The sequence below is a fragment of the Nerophis ophidion genome, linkage group LG16, assembly GCF_033978795.1.
Source record: "Nerophis ophidion isolate RoL-2023_Sa linkage group LG16, RoL_Noph_v1.0, whole genome shotgun sequence".
NCBI classification, from domain to species: domain Eukaryota; kingdom Metazoa; phylum Chordata; class Actinopteri; order Syngnathiformes; family Syngnathidae; genus Nerophis; species Nerophis ophidion.
In genome coordinates, this window is record NC_084626.1 from 28,233,465 (window position 1) to 28,250,564 (window position 17,100).

The window sequence follows — 17,100 nt, forward strand, 5'->3', positions numbered from 1 at the left end:
GCGACTCAGCAGCTCGCTACTTCCGGTGTGGAGTGCTAGGCTTACCCAGACAACCGCAGCGACTTCGGCGGAGTTTGTCATCCAAGATGCTGGCTCTCATTAACAGGCTGTTGGACTGGTTCAGGTCCCTCTTCTGGAAGGAGGAGATGGAACTCACGCTGGTGGGACTCCAGTACTCCGGCAAGACGACGTTCGTCAACGTGATTGCAGTAAGTTGCTAGCCGAAGCTGCTCCGTCAGCGCGGGCCCATGCAGGCTCCGAGCCGCCGAGTCTTTTCTTAACATTAAACCTTCATATTTAACAAATACTTTACCCCCACTGAGTGTGACTTTGACGGTTACCCGGGTGTATGTTCGCCCTACGCCCGGGTTGTCGTTAACGTGGCAGCAATGACGAAGTTTGCGGTGTGACTGTGCGCCTTTTGGAACTGCCGGTTTGTTGTCATCATCGCCAAATAGTGTCAACTTCACCCAGAAACACCACAATAACACTTACGACCTTCAGTATATATCGCAGAGGTCGGCAACCTTTACCACTCAAAGAGCCATTTTGACACGTTTCACAAATTAAAGAAAACAATGGGAGCCACAAAACTCTTTTGAAATTTAAAATTAAATAACACTGTCTAATCCCCCTCTGATCCCCACAATTTCTCCCTTTTTTTTCTCTTTCTATTCCTTCCTGCTCCAGCCCGGCTGCACAAAATGATAATATAAATACATTTGATAAAGTCAAATTTAAATAAGGCAACAAGAGAAGTATCCTACACTTCTCTTCTGTAAAGTAAATCTCAACAGCCGATATGGGCATCTACATCAACTATATAATTTGCCTGAGAAGCTGGACAGGACAAAAAAAATAAAATAAGATAAAAATACAAAAATGAATTTTAAACAAGGAAACACCGTGTGTTTGTGTGGCTAAAGGCTAAAGCTTTCCACCTCCATCTTTCTACTTTGACTTCATTCATTCATTTTCATTCTACTTTGACTTCTCAATTATTAATTGAACAAATTGCAAAATACGCTGCTGATCCGCCTCCGCTTGAGATGGTTTCCTGTGGACGGGACTCTCGCTGCTGTCTTGGATCCGCTTGAACTGAACTCTCGCGGCTGTGTTGGAGCCACTATGGATTGAACTTTCACAGTATCATGTTAGACCCGCTCGACATCCATTGCTTTCGGTCCCCTAGAGGTCCTCTCCAAGGTTTCTCATAGTCAGCATTGTCACTGGCGTCCCACTGGATGTGAATTCTCCCTGCCCACTGGGTGTGAGTTTTCCTTGCCCTTTTGTGGGTTCTTCCGAGGATGTTGTAGTCGTAATGATTTGTGCAGCCCTTTGAGACATTTGTGATTTGGGGCTATATAAATAAACATTGATTGATTGATTGATTGAAGATTCAGCAACACAGATGTCCAAAATACTGTGTAATTATGCGATTAAAGCAGACGACTTTTAGCCGTGAGTGGTGCTGGGATAAAATGTCCGCTCCAACCAATAACGTCACAAGCACGTGTCAACATAAGCGTCATCATTCAGCGACGTTTTCAACAGGAAACGTCGCGGGAAATTTAAAATTGCAATTTAGTAAACTAAACCGGTCATATTGGCATGTGTTGCAATGTTAATATTTCATCATTGATATATAAACTATCAGACTGCGTGGTCGGTAGTAGTGGGTTTCAGTAGGCCTTTAAAGGCCTACTAAATTAAGTCTTCAAGGCGCACCTATCTTTGGGCAGTTTCGCCTATTCCTCTTTTCCCATTCCTCTTTTCCCATTCCTCTTTGCAGCACCTCTCAAGCTCCATCAGGTTGGATGGGAAGTGTTGTTTTTTATTCAGGATTTGTCTGTACATTGCTGTATTGAGCTTAGTCTGGCAAGGGAGGTGACCAAGACCCTGATGGTCACTCAGGTTGGTCTAAGTGTCAATAAGGTGTTACTGTTTTTTGTCAAAAAGTCGTGATTTTTTTTCTAAGTCTCAAAAAGTTGGACATTTCTATGTCAAAAAGTCTGGACTTTTTCCTAAGTGTCAAAAAATTTGGGATTTTTTTCTCAGTGTCAAAAAGCCGTGATTATTTTTTTTTTGTCAAAAAGTCTTGATTTTTTTTTTTTGTCAAAAAGTCGTGATTTTTTTTGTCAACAAGTCGTGATTTTTTCAAAGTGTCAACAAGTTGGACATTTCTCTGTCAAAAAGTCTGGACTTTTTCGAAGTGGCAAAAAATTTGGGATTTTTTTCTCAGTGTCAAAAAGTCGTGATTTTTTTTTTTTTTTTTGTCAAAAAGTCGTGATTTTTTTTCTAAGTCTCAAAAAGTTGGACATTTCTATGTCAAAAAGTCTGGACTTTTTCCTAAGTGTCAAAAAATTTGGGATTTTTTTCTCAGTGTCAAAAAGCCGTGATTATTTTTTTTTTGTCAAAAAGTCGTGATTTTTTTTATCAACAAGTCGTGATTTTTTCAAAGTGTCAACAAGTTGGACATTTCTCTGTCAAAAAGTCTGGACTTTTTCGAAGTGGCAAAAAATTTGGGATTTTTTTCTCAGTGTCAAAAAGCCGTGATTTTTTTTTTTTTGTCAAAACGTCGTGATTTTTTTTGTCAACAAGTCGTGATTTTTTTAAAGTGTCAACGAGTTGGACATTTCTCTGTCAAAAAGTCTGGACTTTTTCGAAGTGGCAAAAAATTTGGGATTTTTTTCTTAGTGTCAAAAAGCTGTGATTTTTTTTTTTTTGTCAAAAAGTCGTGATTTTTTTTGTCAACAAGTCGTGATTTTTTTAAAGTCTCAACGAGTTGGACATTTCAATGTCAAAAAGTCTGGACTTTTTCGAAGTGTCAAAACATTTGGTATTTTTTTCTCAGTGTCAAAAAGCCGTGATTTTTTTTTTTATGTCAACAAGTCGTGATTTTTTTTAAGTGTCAACAAGTTGGACATTTCTATGTCAAAAAGTCTGGACTTTTTCGAAGTGTCAAATAATTTGGGATTTTTTTCTCAGTGTCAAAAAGTCGGACTTTTTTTGTCAAAAAGTCTGGACTTTTTCTAAGTGTCAAAGTCTGGATTTTTTCTAAGTGTCAAAAAGTTGCAAATCCAATCGCAATTAGCTTTTTTTCCTCAGAATTGTGCAGCCCTAGTGCCAAGCTTGTGACATAGTATTCAAAAAGACTTGAGGCTGTAATTGCTGCCAAAGTTGCATCAACAAAGTTTTGCTCAAAGGCTGTGAATACTTATATATTTATATTTTATGAACATGTGATGTTGTTTATTTTTTCCTTTTTTTTTTTTTTTTAAACCCTTTTCACATTGTCATTATGGGGTATAGTTAGTAGAATTTGAGGATTTATTTCGTTTTGGGTAACAGAAATACTTTTCGGATGCATACACTGTACATACAGACACACTTAATTTATAGTCTCAATTGTACTTCCTTTGTTTTGCCTTCACAGTCAGGCCAGTTCAGCGAAGACATGATTCCGACAGTTGGATTCAACATGCGAAAGGTGACAAAAGGCAACGTGACAATCAAGGTAAGCATGCTCCTGCATGTGTTTACGCTATAAACCGGGCCAGCTGGATGTGTTGCACTCTTTTGTCTTGTGACCGCTCGATTACTTGTGTTATGAAAGTCATCAGATGACTGGAGTTGTGTTTCTCTTAACAACTTGTGTGTGCGTTATATTTCTCTCGTCAGATATGGGACATTGGTGGACAGCCCCGCTTCCGAAGCATGTGGGAACGCTACTGTCGAGGAGTCAATGCTATTGTGTAAGTCTGAGCAGAGGATTTATTTTAAAAAGTACCTGTTTGATTTGAGATTAAACAATTCCTTCTTGCATAACACATTTTTTATTTATTTAATCATTGAGCTTGTTTAAAGTAAATGTTACCATCATTTTAAAGTTGAAGAAGTGTAGATGGAAATGGTACGGTGTTTTACGGACCACGGACCAGGTGCACCGGGTGATAGGGCGCATCGCTGGTGAGCAGGTCTATTCAGGTCTTAATTCATTCAAAAGGTGCACCGGATTATAAGTCCCATTAAAGGCCTACTGAAACCCACTACTACCGACAACGCAGCCTGATAGTTTATATATCAATGATGAAATATTAACATTGCAACACATGCCAATACAGCCGGTTTAGTTTACTAAATTACAATTTTAAATTTCCCGCAGAGTTTCCTGTTGAAAACATCGCGGAATTATGACGCGTGTTTGTGACGTTATTGTTTGTAGGGGACATATCAGCCAGCACCGCTTGCGGCTAAAAGTCGTCTCTTTTCATCGCGCAATTAAACAGTATTTTGGACATCTGTGTTGCTGAATCTTTTGCAATTTGTTCAATTAATAATTGAGAAGTCAAAGTAGAAAGATGGAGGTGGGAAGCTTTAGCCTTTAGCCACACAAACACACAGTGTTTCCTTGTTTAAAATTCCCGGAAGTGAAGCTTTACTATGGATCAGAGCGGTCAAGCGAACATGGTTCCCGACCACTTGTCAACCGGCAGGTTTCGGTGAGAAAATTGTGGTAAAAAGTCGCCTCTTACTGGAGATCAGCGGAGCTTGCGCCGTCCATGCAGCTGCCGTGACTTCCCTATGAGACTGGCGTCAACACACCCGTGGACACACCCCTCCGACTATCAGGTACTATTTAACTCACTAAAACACTAGCAACACAATAGAAGGATAAGGGATTTCCTGGAATTAGCCTAGTAAATGTGTCTAAAAACATCTGAATCGCTCCCAATGTAATCGCCTTTTTTTTTAACTTTATTTATTTATTTATTTATTTTTCTAGTCCTTCACTATCAATATCCTCATCCACAAATCTTTCATCCTCGCTCAAATTAATGGGGAAATTGTCGCTTTCCCGGTGCGAATAGCTCTTGCTGCTGGAGGCTCAGATTATAAACATTGTGAGGATCCCTCACACCGGTGACGTCATCGTCTGCTACTTCCGGTAAAGGCAGGGCTTTTTTATTAGCGACCAAAAGTTGCGATCTTTATCGTGGATGTTCTCTACTAAATCCTTTCAAGAAAAATAGGGCAATATCGCAAAATGATCAAGTATGACACATAGAATGGACCTGCTATCCCCGTTTAAATAAGAAAATCTAGTTTCAGTAGGCCTTTAAAGGGGTCATATTATGGGTTTTTTTTGTACATATTAAACACTTCTTTGTGGTCTACATAACATGTAATAGTGGTTCTTGGGTCAAAATGTTACATAGATTATGTTTTCCAGACAACCTTCAAGCTTTTTCTGACCGTGGGCTCTCTGATTTACATGTCTCCACTTCGACAGCGTCTTCTACTTGTCATCTTTGTTGTACCGGTAGTTTTTAGCTCTTCCATACTGAGTCTACTGACAGATATATGATAGAACCGTACGCTACTTTCTATTAGAAATGGCAACAGTCGAGGATTAATGCCTCTCAACAAGAGGATAGAGAAAAAGAAGGAGCTTTTTGACTTTGGCGCGGACTACAATGGCAGACCCTCACAAATATTCGGTACTTATTGGTATGCAGATCCCAAATACACATCAGCAGGTACCAATAGGTAAGACATTTGGCTTTGTTCTATATTGCATAACAAACGGCAGATATGTCTCTTAATCACGCTAGCAAGTGTCCGTAAGCAAGCAACACCAAAACTTAAATAATAGATAATAAAGAACATAACACACAGCACTCAAAAATCTGTCAAAATGTTTTGGTACGACTTTGGCAAGCTACGAAGCCGCACCGCTTGATTGAATGTTCGGTGCATTACGGCTACCATAGTCAGACCTACTGTGGTTCAACATACAGGTATTATTATGGTGTGTGTGCAAGGACCCCAAAATGGCACGGTTTAATAGACATATCTGCCGTTTTGTTATGCCATAAAAAGCAAAGCCAAAAATCTTACCTATTGGTACCTGCTGATGTGTTTTTGGTATCTGCATACCAATAAATACCGGATAATTGTGTAAGTCCGCCATTGTAGTCCGCACCAAAGTCAATAAGCTCCTCCCTTTTCTCTATCCTTTTGTTGTGGGGCATTCATCCTCCACTATTACCATTTCTAATAGAAAGTAGTATACAGTTCTAACTTATATTTAAGTTTTGACCTTTCTTGCTTACGGACACTTGCAAGCATCATTGATTTATCCTTTTGCTGATTGGTCTGTCATGAGGCTACGCAGAGTCTGAACCTGAAAAAAACAGATTTTAATCTGAAAAAGAAACATGTGAAACCATGAAAAATTAAAATGTAATCACAAAAATTGAAAAGATTAAAAGTAAAAAAAATATGAAAGTAAAAAATAAAAAAATGCATTAAAAATGTTTTAAAGTGTGAATAAAACATTAGTTCGGCTCGGGAAAAAAATGAAACCGTAAAAAATGTTGAATTTATTAGAAAAATTCAAAAGATTAAAAGTAAAAAAATATGAAAATGAATAATTAAACTAAAGACACCCTGGACAAGTTGCCACCTCATCACAGGGCCAACACAGATAGACAACATTCACACTCACATTCACACACTAGGGCCAATTTAGTGTTGCCAATCAACCTATCCCCAGGTGCATGTCTTTGGAAGTGGGAGGAAGCCGGAGTACCCGGAGGGCACTCATGCATTCACGGGGAGAACATGCAAACTCCACACAGAAAGATCCTGAGCCCGGGATTGAACCCCAGACTACTTCGTATTGTGAGGCAGACGCACTAACCCCTCTGCCACCGTGAAGCCACGATATATATATACACACGATATATATCTCTATATTTTTGCCTTAGCCTTGAATGAACACTTGATGCATATTATCACAGCAGTATGATGATTCTATGTGTCTACATTAAAACATTCTTGTTTTATACTGCATCAATATATGCTCATTTTAAACTTTCATGCAGAGAGGGAAATCACAACTAAGTCAATTGACCAAAACTGTATTTATTAAACAGTTATGAAGCAATGGCACAAACATTCATGTCATTTCAAAACAGAAAGTGCAAGATTGTCAGAGACATTTTAAAACAAGCTATGAGTGCACTTTTGTGCATGATGTCACTAAGATGACATATCTAAACAACACTAAATTAAAGTGCACTTTTTTTACAGAACACCACTACAATAGTTTAAAACAAATAAAGTGCCCTTTTGTGCATGATGTCACACAATATATTTCAAAAAGTGTAAAATAAAAACTAGCTGCATAATAAGAAATCAAATAGTGTATGTCCTTCGCTAGGTTACTGCGGACGTTATCTCCTGTTTTTGACAATTTTTTTTATCCATGTTGATCTGGACATGGAGAACGTCAGACTCAGTTGGGTCTGTGCTGGCTGATTCGGCATTTTGTTGGGTGTGCCACCGGCCGGAGATGTTGACTTGCGGAGTTTCATTCTCTAGCAGGTAACTTTTCAAATGATGCTACAAATTGGTCGTGCTGCTACTATTTTGCTGCATACTTGACATATTACGGTTGTCTGTTCAACATCTTCCCGCTTGATGCTAATTCACCACCAGACGATGGACCCCGTGCTTTTTTTCTTGGGAATTAATTCTTCCTCCATTTGTTACCAGATTGGCGAACCTTCTTTCTCTCGTATTACCACTTGCACCGCACCGCTTGCACCACTGCTCGGCAAGGGCGTATGACGTTGCACGCGCGACAGTATGCAACGTATGTCACAAGGTGCGCTTGTTTTATCTCTTTGTGAGAAGGAGAGACAAGAAAGAGTGAGAAAAGCATGTAGTGTTATGCCCGCAGCTAAAAGCAACTGCGTGAGAACGTATACTCGGATACCCACGAAATAGTCATTTTCTACATCGCACAGAGACAAACCCACGATATATCGAGTGTATTCGATATATCGCCCAGCCCTATTTTGAACACACTGATGTATTTTTCAACATTCACCATCAAAACCTGGACTTTCAGTTTCAAAGTAAATCGTTTAAGTTACAAAACTTTTCGCCCTGATTTACCTCCAGACTAAACGGCACATTCAGAAAGCAGCTGGAAGATAGTCTGTAAAACTCATTACATGTTTTGTAGACCACAAGGAAGTGTTTTAAATGTAGGGGAAAAAATTTATAATATTACCCCTTTTTGAAATTTCAGGATAATTGAAGAATTACATTATATCACATATACAGTGCGTTGAGGCTACTTTTGTAAGATTGTCGCTGTCAAATTTGCAAGACACCAGTAGAATATATCACCATTTTCTATCGTCGGACAAATTGATATCGTATTTTGTCTGTATTGCGCAACCCTATGAATGACTCACAAAGGCCTGGGATTCTTTGTGGATGACTCAATTCCGTGGAAAGATACGTGGGCAATGTTTGGCCGCACCATAACCAAGACGGTATACAAACATCAAGACAAATTTTGGTGAAAATGTTGGTCTGAAACCAATTCATACAAAAAGTGAGGCATATGGAAGTCGTGCTCTTACTGTAGGTAATATACATTTTCTTTCACAGTTACATGGTGGATGCAGCAGATCGAGATAAGATAGAGGCATCCAGGAACGAACTACACAACTTGTTGGACAAGCCACAACTACAAGGGATTCCAGTAAGTGTGTGAGTGAATGTATGAGGAAATGCAACAAACGGTGTTGAAGTAACCACACAATGGCAATATGATATTTAAAAGAGATGAGAGCAGTTTTACATCCAGGAAATTCACGCCACAAACAAGAAGTGCATTTGTGCTAAAAGAAATGGTTTAATGGTCCGTTTATGTACGAGAGTTTAATCAGCCTTTGCTTTTGTTGTTTTTCAGGTTCTAGTGCTGGGCAACAAACGAGACCTCGCCAACGCGCTTGATGAGAAGCAGCTCATTGAAAAGATGTGAGACACCCCATTTTCCATCACCTATTTATCGCTACTCAGTGGTATAATGGTTAGAGTGTCCGCCCGAGACCGGTATGTTGTGAGTTCAAACCCCGGCCGAGTCATACCAAAGACTATAAAAATGGGACCCATTGCCTCCTTGCTTGGCACTCAGCATCAAGGGTTGAAATTGGGGGTTAAATCATCATAAATGTTTCCCGGGCACGACACCGCTGCTGCCCACTGCTCCCCTCACTTCCCAGGGGGTGATCAAGGGGATGGGTCAAATGCAGAGGACAAATTTCACTACACCTAGTGTGTGTGTGTGTGTGTGTGTGTGTGTGTGTGTGTGTGTGTGTGTGTGTGTGTGTGTGTGTGTGTGTGTGTGTGTGTGTGTGTGTGTGTGTGTGTGTGTGTGTGTGTGTGTGTGTGTGTGTGTGTGTGTGTGTGTGTGTGTGTGTGTGTGTGTGTGTGTGTGTGTGTGTGTGTGTGTGTGTGTGTGTGTGTGTGTGTGTGTGTGTGTGTGTGTGTGTGTGTGTGTGTGTGTGTGTGTGTGTGTGTGTGTGTGTGTGTGTGTGTGTGTGTGTGTGTGACAATCATTGGTACTTTAACTTTATGGTTCAATCATAGATTAGAGGAGCATTGTCATCAGATGTGAACCACCCTGTATGGTTCAATCATAGATTAGAGGAGCATTGTATGGTTCAATCATAGATTAGAGGAGCATTGTCATCAGATGTGAACCACCCTGTTAGAAAATCATACAGTTTGATGTATTACTACATTGTTTATTGTTTTAAAGGTAAATTATGTGTCTGGAAAAAGACCAAATGTAACGATTAAGTAATTAAAAGTCAATTTAGAGCTGTGGTTCTTAACCAGGGTTCGATCGAACCCTAGGGGTTCGGTGAGTCAGCCTCAGGGGTTCGGCAGAGCCTCCGCCGCTGCGGTCAAGACTCATCGTGTAAATACAAACTTCTCCCTGTCGGCGTGTTATGGATACTCCCAAACAATGTTCCCTCTAATTTTCCATCTGATTTGCATGTGTGTAATTTTTTGTGAGTTCACACACTGTGTTGGTTTTGTTCTTTGAACAAGGTGATGTTAATGCAATGGTGCAATTTTGTGCACCAGAAAAAAAACAGATAACTTTGTCTTGAATTTGAAAAAAAAATATATATTTTTTTTCACTAAAAAGGGGCCCATATGAAAGTGGTGGGGTTCGGTACCTTTAACAAGGTTAAGAACCACTGATTTAGAGTTTTTGAAGGTACCTAGTACTATAATTTAAATGTTGTTTACATACAGCTTTACTTAAAATTTATGAATTCATAGTCGTCCATTCAATGCTGTGTCCTCCAACGGCATTATAGAAATTTTTTGTGCGTGTAACACACAGGTCAAAATTGTGTATATGTTTAGAAAGACATGATTGCTTGCTTCAACTCCCTCCTTCGAACCACAACATCCCAATTAAATTGAAAATCCGCTGGCATTTATGAGTATTAGAAAAAAAACTGTAGGCGTGGTTACTGTCAGATGCGACGTCAAGTTTGGTCCCGGGGACCAAGAAGTTAAAAAAAGTGTTAAAACACGACGAGTTTATATCAAAATGGATACATGGATGATACAGCAGAGGATTGGGAGAATGTCATGTGGTCAGATGAAACTAAAATAGAACTATTCGGTATAAACTCAACTCGTCGTGTTTGGAGGAAGAAGAATAATGAGTTGCATCCCAAGAGCACCACACCTACTGTGAAGCATGGGGGTGGAAACATCATGCTTTGGGGCTGTTTTTCTGCTAAGGGGACAGGATGATTGATCCGTGTTAAGGAAAGAATGAATGGGGCCATGTATCGTGAGATTTTGAGCCAAAACATCCGTCCATCAGTGAGCGCTTTGAATAGTTGACCAAATACTTATTTTCCACCATAATTTACAAATAAATTCTTTAAAATTCCTAAAATGTGAATTCCTGGATTTTTTCCCCACATTCTGTCTCTCACAGTTGAAGTGTACCTATGATGAAAATTACAGACCTCTGTCATCATTTTAAGTGGGAGAACTTGCACAATCGGTGGCTGACTAAATACTTTTTTGCCCCACTGTATATTTTTTTTGTATCGTTTTGCTCTCTTTTTCAACTCCAGTTGCTTATTGTATAATGTTAACTGTCCGGGTTCCACTGCCCACAAAGATGGACATGACGGCGAGCAGATTATGACTTTGTTTTATTATTGCAATAAATCTTCGTCTTGTGTGCGGTCGCTTTTCAGCTCCACCAGCACGCTCTTCCGTTCGCTTTTCAGCGCCACGTCGTCTAGCTTTCGCTCTCGTTTGCTCTCGCTCTGCCTGTGCTGGTTTCTCTTCTCCTTCCGCCCTGTCCTCCTCTGCTGCTGATACAGTGACAGAGGATTCTAGAATTGCGCCCAGCTGGGCGATCAACGCACCTGACGTATATTTCGAAGCCGATCCTGGCGCGCCCCGCCTCGCTGCTGTTCCGCTGGCCACGCCTCCTCGCCGCCATCTCGGAGTCGGCCCCGGCGCACCCCGCCTCGCTGTTGGTCTGCCAGTCAAGCCTCCCCATATTAACACAGACTGCACTAGTGCTGGGCGATATCGCCTTTTTTAATATTGCAATATTTTTAGGCCATATCGCGATATATATTACGATATTTTGCCTTAGCCTTGAATGAACACGTGATGCATATATTCACAGCAGTATGATGATTCTATGTGTCTACTAGAGATGCGCGGATAGGCAATTATATCATCCGCAACCGCATCACCAGAGTCGTCATCCACCCGCCGTCCACCCGAACCAACATTTTAACAGAACCGCAAAAGTACGCCACCCGCCCGCTGAAATACATCAGAGGTCGGCCACCTTTACCACTCACAGAGCTATTTAAACCTCATTCAATCTTCATTTACAGAGTAATGAAGACAATTGTAGCCGCTAACGTTCTCGCGAATATCCGCTTGGCGTTCATCCTGATGACAAGAATATGGGCGTGCTGTGAAGCCATTGCCTTTGACACCTTCAACAACATGTACAAACCGAATGTTAATCCGGCAACATGTTGTGTGCAGCTTCCGCAATCACACGTACAAGATTGAAAGGCATACTGGGTGATACAGAGTACACTGATGGTTGTAATATAAACAACTTTAACACTTACTAATATGCGCCACGCTGTGAAGCCACACCAAACAAGATTGACAAACACATTTCGGGAGAACATCCTCACAGTAACACAACATAAACGCAACACAACAAATACCCAGAATCCTTTGTATCCGTGACAATTCCTGAATATATTTTACACCCCCGTGTGTGGCTTCACAGCGTGGCGCATATTACTAAGAGTGTTAAAGTTGTTTATATCACAACCATTAGTGTACTCTGTGTCACCCAGTATGCCTTGCAGTCGTGTGCGTGTTGCCGCGGAAGCCACACACAACATGATGCTGGACTGACAAGCAGATCGTACATGTTGTAGAAGGCGACAAAGTCAATGGCGTCATAGCACGCCCTAATACTAATTATCTGGGTGACTGCCTGCAGTCCTTCTAGAGAATAATAGCGTCTCCCATTGTCTTCTTCGCTTTGTGACACGGGTCTTAAATGGCTCTCTGAATGGCAAACGATACCGATCCCATAACCGTGTATATCAAATATTTCCGGATGGTTCAACCGCCACCCGCCCGAATCTAATTAAAATCTATTTTTTCGTCATGTCACCCGCCCGGCCCGCGGTGTATCCGCGGACTCCGCGGATGAGACCGCAAACCGCGCATCTCTAGTGTCTACATTAAAACATTCTTCGTCATACTGCAATAATATATGCTACTTTTAAACTTTCATGCAGAGAGGGAAATCACAACTAAGTCAATTGACCAAAACTGTATTTATTAAAGTTATTAAACAGTGGCACAAATATTCAAGTCATTTCCAAAACATACATTGCAAGATTGTCAGAGACATTTTAAGTGTCAAATAAAAATCAGCTGCATAAAAGGAAATCAAATAGTATTCATCCTTCACTATGTGATATGTTACTAAGGTTATGAAATTCTCTTCATTCTCTAGCGAGTGACTTTTCAAATGATGCTACTTATTAGCAGTAATGCTACTTATTATAACAACACTTTTTGCCCCCACACTTGACAAATTACGGTTGTCTGTTCGACATATTCCCACTTGAAGCCGAACCACCGCCAGACGATGGAAACCCTGCTGTTTTTATTGGGAATTAATTCTTCCTTCATTTGTTACCAGATCCGCACCATCTTTCTCTCGTACGGCTACGTTAGCAGCTAACGTTAGCCACGCCGCTACGTCTCTGCTCTGCGAGGGCGTGTATGTGACGTGACAGTTTGTGACGTATGTAAGAAATGTGCGCCTGCTTGTCTATGAGGAGACACAGGAAAGAGCGAGGAGAGCCTGAAGTGTACACCCGCAGCTAAAAGAGAACGTATACACTAATATTACGATGTAGTCATTTTCTACATCGCACAGAGACAAACCCGCGATATATCGTATATAACACTATATTCTGCCCTCCATGAATGTTGGAGTTGTGGCGGGCACTAGGACCATGCTCACACCCAGCAGAAGGGGTGTGGTTTGTTCTCCTGGGAGACACTTTAAATGTGCATGTTGTGTTGTGTTTGTTAGTATTCTTTGGTTGGTAGTCTACAATAAAGACCTGAAAGAAACAACCCTGTGTTTCTTGCATTTGCCACATTGGAATCACGTCAGGTTCACCAATGTGGCAAATACAAGAAACACAGGGTTGTTTCTTTCTGGTCTTTATTGTAGACTGCCAACCAAAGAATACTAACAAACACAACACAACATGCACATTTAAAGTGTCTCCATGGAGAACAAACCACACCCCTTCTGCTGGGTGTGAGCATGGTCCTAGTGCCCGCCACAGAGTTTAGTTTGCCAAAACCTGGTAACTACCGACCTGTTTCTATTCTCAGTTCCATTTCGAAAGTAATGGAGAAAATAGTTTAGGAATAGGTTGATAGATACCTTGCTACTAATAAACTAATGTACAAATTCCAATCCGGCTTCAGAACTAACCACTCCACTGACACATGCCTTCTCTATCAGACCGACAACATCAAACATGAGGTGGACGCGGGCAAATACTGCGGCATGGTCATGCTGGACACTCAGAAGGCCTTTGACACCGTTAACCACGCTATACTGTTGGATAAGCTCCGAGCAATCGGATTCGACAAAATCTCATCGAGCTGGATGCAATCTTACTTGGAGGGGAGGAAACAGGTGGTAGAGGTGAACGGCACCATGTCCCCTCCCCTCTCAGTAAGCTGTGGAGTCCCCCAAGGCAGTATACTAGGACCTTTACTGTTCCTAATATACGTAAATGACATGCCAACAGCATGCCACTGTGAATTGTTCCTGTTTGCGGATGACTCGGCCCTGCTGGTTTCCGGCAAGGACAAGTCACAGGTGGAACAAATCCTCAGTGCTGAACTCCTCAATATTTGCACCTGGCTCGCTGACAACAAGCTATCCATACACTTAGGTAAAATGGAATCCATCCTATTTGGGTCCCATATCGAAAGTCAGTGACTTCACTATAAAAGTGGGTGACATTGTTATCACCAGGAAAGATGAGATCACCTACCTAGGTTCCATTCTAGAGGCTAATCTTTCCTGTGATAAAATGGCAACCAAGGTGATCAAAAAGGTCAACCAAAGAACGAGATTCTTCTACAGAATCTCCTCTCTGGTCAACAAAAGCACCTTGAGGATTCTAGCGGGAACTCTCATTCAACTCTTCTTCGATTACGCTTGCACCTCCTGGTACCCCAGCACCTCCAAAACCCTCAAATCTAGACTCCAAACATCCCAGAATAAGCTAGTCTGGTTACTTTTAGACCTCCACCCCAGATCACACCTCAATCCAACCCACTTCTCCAAAGTGGGCTGGCTCAGGGTGGAGGACAGAGTAAAACAACTTGCACTGAGCCTAGTCTATAAAATCCGCTACACCTCCCTGATACCGAAGTACATGTCAAACTACTTCCTTAACGTAAATGACCGCCATAACCACAACACCAGGGGGAGCTCCACAAACCACGTTAAACCCAGATTCCGATCTAACAAAGGTCTTAACTCATTCTCTTTCTATGCCACATCAATGTGGAATGCACTCCCAACAGGTATAAAAGTAAGTGCATCTCTATATTCCTTCAAAACCGCTCTAAAACAACACCTCCAGGCAACTTCAACACTTTACTAATACCCTCCTCCATTCACATCCCATCTACCCGGATTATAAACAACTCAAATGTACTTCTAATGTATATACTTGCTGTACATATCCTACTAAATAAGACCTACACTGTTTCAATGTCCACATTTCTCTGTTGATGACTGAAATACTGATATCAACCAAAGCTCCTCATCCCAACCCCCGGATTGTAAATGATGTAAATAATTCAATGTATATACTGTGATGATTAACTTGTGTAATGACTGTATTATGTTGATAGTATATATTTGTACCATGAATTGATTAACGTGGACCCCGACTTAAACAAGTTGAAAAACTTATTCGGGTGTTACCATTTAGTGGTCAATTGTACGGAATATGTACTGAACTGTGCAATCTACTAATAAAAGTATCAATCAATCAATCAATCAAAAAAATTTGCGACCTGTCTGGGGAGTAACCCGCCTTCCGCCCGAATACAGCTGAGATAGGCTCCAGCAGCCCCCGCCACTCCAAAAGGGACTAGGGTTAAAAAATGGATGGATAGAAATATGCATTAAAACACTGTATTGTATTTAGTGTTTGCAGTATTTTCACAAGTCGCCTACTTCCCTTTGACAGGAACCTGTCTGCCATCCAGGACCGAGAGATCTGCTGCTATTCGGTGTCCTGCAAAGAGAAAGACAACATAGGTGACCGATCAAACGGTACTGCATGTGTGGTGTGTCGGCAGCGGGTGGTAACAAATGTCCTCCCGGCAGATATCACGCTGCAGTGGCTCATCCAGCACTCAAAGTCGAGGAGGAGCTGAAAGCGAAAGGCAGCCGCGGGCTCACGGGTCCTCCACAGTCATTCCTTCCACCGCCTCCGTGAAGTTCTTCAGCTCTCTCCTGTGGCAAACGTGCACCACCGGTCTCTATTAACTCCGGTACCACACCCGTGTGTAGCCTCTGTACAGCACTACTCGTCCAACCCCGGTGGATTGTTCAGGGCCTTCATGCCTTAGCGCCTTGAACGACACGCCCGCGAACCGTTCTTTCCATCCCGGCGATCACCAACATGCATTGTTAGGCGTTAAAACGACAAAGTGCAATTGTGGTTTTTAATATAGTTTGCCCGCGCTAAATGCCTTCAATCACACACCCTTGAGCACTAGAACCTGCATTTCATTTGCATGGGGAATTTATTCCGTGGCTTGAATGACATCTTATACCCCGATGAGGAGGGCGATTGTTGCTACGTCTGAGGCAAACAAAAATGTTTAAGTGCCTTTTGGCTGAGGAAGAGCTCCAATCAGACGAGTAACACACCGATATAAAACCACCCTCGGTTACACAATCACCGCCTCGTGCTGTTTTGTAATCATTTTATGACCTCAGCGGGAGGACGTTACAGCACTAACGCGGCACGACGCCGGTGAATTTGGGAAAATGTTACATTTTGTTTGGTTGAAGGGAGATTTAAACAGCCCCCCTGCGGCCAAGTTTCTGTTTGCTAATCATGTATGTGTTGGGGTTTCAACAAGCAAAAGCCAGCGATGGTTAGGATTGCAAAAAAAAACAAGCCACCTGTCCTTAGAAATGCCACTAAAGACTGATTGATGGCCGTGCTTTTCATCAGTTTCTTCTTTTAATCATGCATGAGAATATGTTCCATGTTGGCTTTCTAGAACTCCACTTCCAGTTTGTTTGTTCTCACGGTCCATTTTTCTTGTCTGCAGGCAGCAATGTGACCTCACTTGTTGCCCATCGGGGATGAGCGCAATACTAATTAGCAAGTGTCGGGACCACAGTGAAAGCGGATGACTGCGGGCAAAGTGGAGGGTAAAAAACAAGCTTTGGTATCTCATATTATAACCTATACTTGCAGTTTGTATGCGCATGTGCTAAATGATTCAGATTCAATTGTAGACTTTGTAAATAAGAAATTTGCATTTTTATTCCAACAAATGCTCTTGTAGATGTCATGCATTATTTCCATGTGAGTGCTAATAAATTTGGTTTTATTTTTAAAA

The 17,100-nt window shown here is 41.4% G+C and overlaps 1 protein-coding gene across 1 annotated transcript; it reads left to right on the plus strand.

Moving 5' to 3' along the window:
• On the plus strand, positions 1–17,100 carry arl8bb (ADP-ribosylation factor-like 8Bb). Its single transcript, XM_061874801.1, has 7 exons — positions 1–209; positions 3,437–3,517; positions 3,682–3,755; positions 8,473–8,566; positions 8,777–8,844; positions 15,708–15,778; positions 15,848–17,100. Exons 1-7 carry the CDS (start codon positions 87–89, stop codon positions 15,895–15,897), a joined length of 561 nt encoding a protein of 186 aa, XP_061730785.1. The 5' UTR covers positions 1–86; the 3' UTR covers positions 15,898–17,100.